The sequence below is a fragment of the Vigna radiata genome, chromosome 4 (genome assembly GCF_000741045.1).
Source record: "Vigna radiata var. radiata cultivar VC1973A chromosome 4, Vradiata_ver6, whole genome shotgun sequence".
In the NCBI taxonomy this organism is placed as follows: Eukaryota; Viridiplantae; Streptophyta; class Magnoliopsida; order Fabales; family Fabaceae; genus Vigna; species Vigna radiata.
Genome location: NC_028354.1, coordinates 19,837,672 through 19,840,094, shown reverse-complemented (window position 1 = coordinate 19,840,094; position 2,423 = coordinate 19,837,672). Strand labels below are relative to the sequence as shown.

Here is a 2,423-nt window from a genome sequence, read left to right as displayed (position 1 = left end):
CATTTCACCCCGAAATCTCTTCTCTCTGCATCGAAGATGGCATATGCAGCTCATCTCACAAATCCACGTTCACCTCTCCAATCAAATCGCTTAATTCAAACACGAAGAAAATTTCCAAATCCGTCTTTCACAATTCTCACTCGTGTTCAGAAAATCCACACAAAATAATGGTATTAGTTTTTCAAAAAATATCACTCTAATATAATTATATAATAAAGGAACACATTTCATTCATTTCCCACACTTACAACAGTAAAATATTATAAAAAAATATATTTTTATATTTAAAGAAAAAAAAAATGTTGAAAGTAAAGATTTGTTTCTCAGACTATCATTTCCCATCATGATTACTGTCACACTGTCCATGGGCGCGAGTCTGTTCGTTTCCAATTTCATTGCTTGTGATGCACGATGCACGAAGAGACCCTGTTCATTGGAACAACTCAGAGGTGTTTGAGGTCATTTTCTCACTGTTACTAAGTATAAAAATTAACCATTCCTGTTCATCCATACTTCTTTGCTTATTCTATCTCATAGTCTTCATTCGTATAAAGAAGAATGGCCGAAGACAAAAAGGGATTGGTAATAGGAATCGACCTTGGCACAACATACTCATGTGTTGCAGTATGGCAGCAACAGCATAATAGGGTGGAGATCATTCATAATGATCAAGGCAACAATACCACTCCTTCTTGTGTTGCTTTCACGGACCATGAAAGGTTGATAGGAGATGCTACTACAAATCAGGCTGCTCTCAATCCAGAGAACACCATCTTCGGTATATTTTTACTCTTACAACTATTACTTGTTTTTTCCTTTCTATGATTTTCCTGTAAAAGGAAAAGTAGACCACCAAAATATTTTTTTTCTTTAACTCTTGCAGATGCTAAGAGGTTGATAGGTAGGAAATACAGTGACCCCCTTGTTCAGAAAGACAAAATGTTGTGGCCATTTAAGGTTGTTTCCGGTGTCAATGACAAACCCATGATTTCTGTTAAGTACAAGGGCCAGGAGAAGATCCTTTCTGCGGAGGAAGTATCATCCATGATCCTCTCAAAGATGCGGGACATTGCAGAAGCATACTTGGAAAAGCCTGTGAAGAATGCAGTGGTTACTGTGCCTGCCTACTTCAATGATTCTCAGCGCAAAGCCACCATGGATGCTGGTGCTATTATAGGTCTCAATGTTATTCGTATCATCAATGAACCCACCGCTGCAGCAATTGCATACGGCCTTGATAAGAGAAATGATTGTGTTGGAGGGCGAAATATTTTTGTTTTTGACTTTGGAGGTGGTACATTCGACGTGTCTATTCTCACTATTGAGACCAAAGTCTTTCAAGTTAAGGCCACTGCGGGAAACACTCACCTTGGGGGAGAGGACATTGATAATAGAATGATGAACTACTTTGTTGAGGAGATGAAAAGAAAAAGTAAAGTTGACATAAGTGGGAATCCACGTGCCTTAAGGAGGTTGAAAAGTGCTTGCGAGAGAGCAAAAAGGACACTCTCATATGCTGTTACTGCAAACATTGAGGTAGATAATTTATTTGAAGGCATTGATTTGTATTCTTCAATAACCCGAGCAAAATTTGAACAAATCAATTATGATCTCTTTGAAGAGTGTATGTATACAGTAGATAGCTGTCTTAGGGATGCTAAGATTGAGAAAAACAGTGTGCATGAGGTTGTCCTTGTTGGTGGTTCTTCTAGGATTCCCAAAATGCAGCAGCTACTTCAAGATTTTTTCAATGGGAAGGATCTTTGCAAGAGCGTAAACCCTGATGAGGCTGTTGCTTATGGTGCAGCTGTGCAGGCTGCTCTGTTGAGTGAAGGCATTAAGAATGTTCCTGATTTGGTATTGAAAGATGTTACTCCGCTTTCACTTGGCATATCTGTAAAGGGGGATCTGATGAGTGTTGTGATTCCTAGGAACACAACTATTCCTATAAAGAAGAAACAAGTTTTTCTGACATGCGAAGATGACCAATTCTCAGTCAAGATTATGGTTTATGAGGGCGAGAGAGTGAAAGACAGTGATAATAATTTGTTGGGTTCTTTTTCTATTTCTGGCTTTCCCCCAGCTCCTCGTGGCTATCCTTTTGGCGTGACTTTTGCAATAAATGAAAATGGCATTCTTTCAGTTTCTGCTGAGGAAAAAGTAACCGGTAACAGGAATGAAATTATAATATCCAATGACAAAGGAAGACTATCAAATGCAGAAATTAGTATAATGATTAAAGAAGCAGAGAATTATAAGTCTGAAGATGAGAAGTTTCTTAAGAAGGCCAATGCAATGAATGATTTAGATGATCTTGTTTATAAGATTGGAAAGGCTTTAAAGAGAGAGGATATAAGCTCAAAGTTGAGCTGGAAAGAAAAGGAAGATATAATGTCTAAAATTTCTAGAGCCACTGATATGCT

General features: G+C 38.1%; 1 protein-coding gene across 1 annotated transcript in view; it reads left to right on the top strand.

The window, feature by feature from the left end:
• The first annotated feature begins 558 nt into the window (after nt 1–558).
• Nucleotides 559–2,423, top strand: part of LOC106758513 (probable mediator of RNA polymerase II transcription subunit 37c) — a 3,536-nt gene continuing 1,671 nt past the window's right edge. The window contains exons 1-2 of the mRNA XM_022780183.1: nt 559–778; nt 884–2,420. Coding sequence (XP_022635904.1) covers nt 559–778; nt 884–2,420 — 1,757 coding nt within the window. The remainder of the gene's footprint in view (nt 779–883; nt 2,421–2,423) is intronic.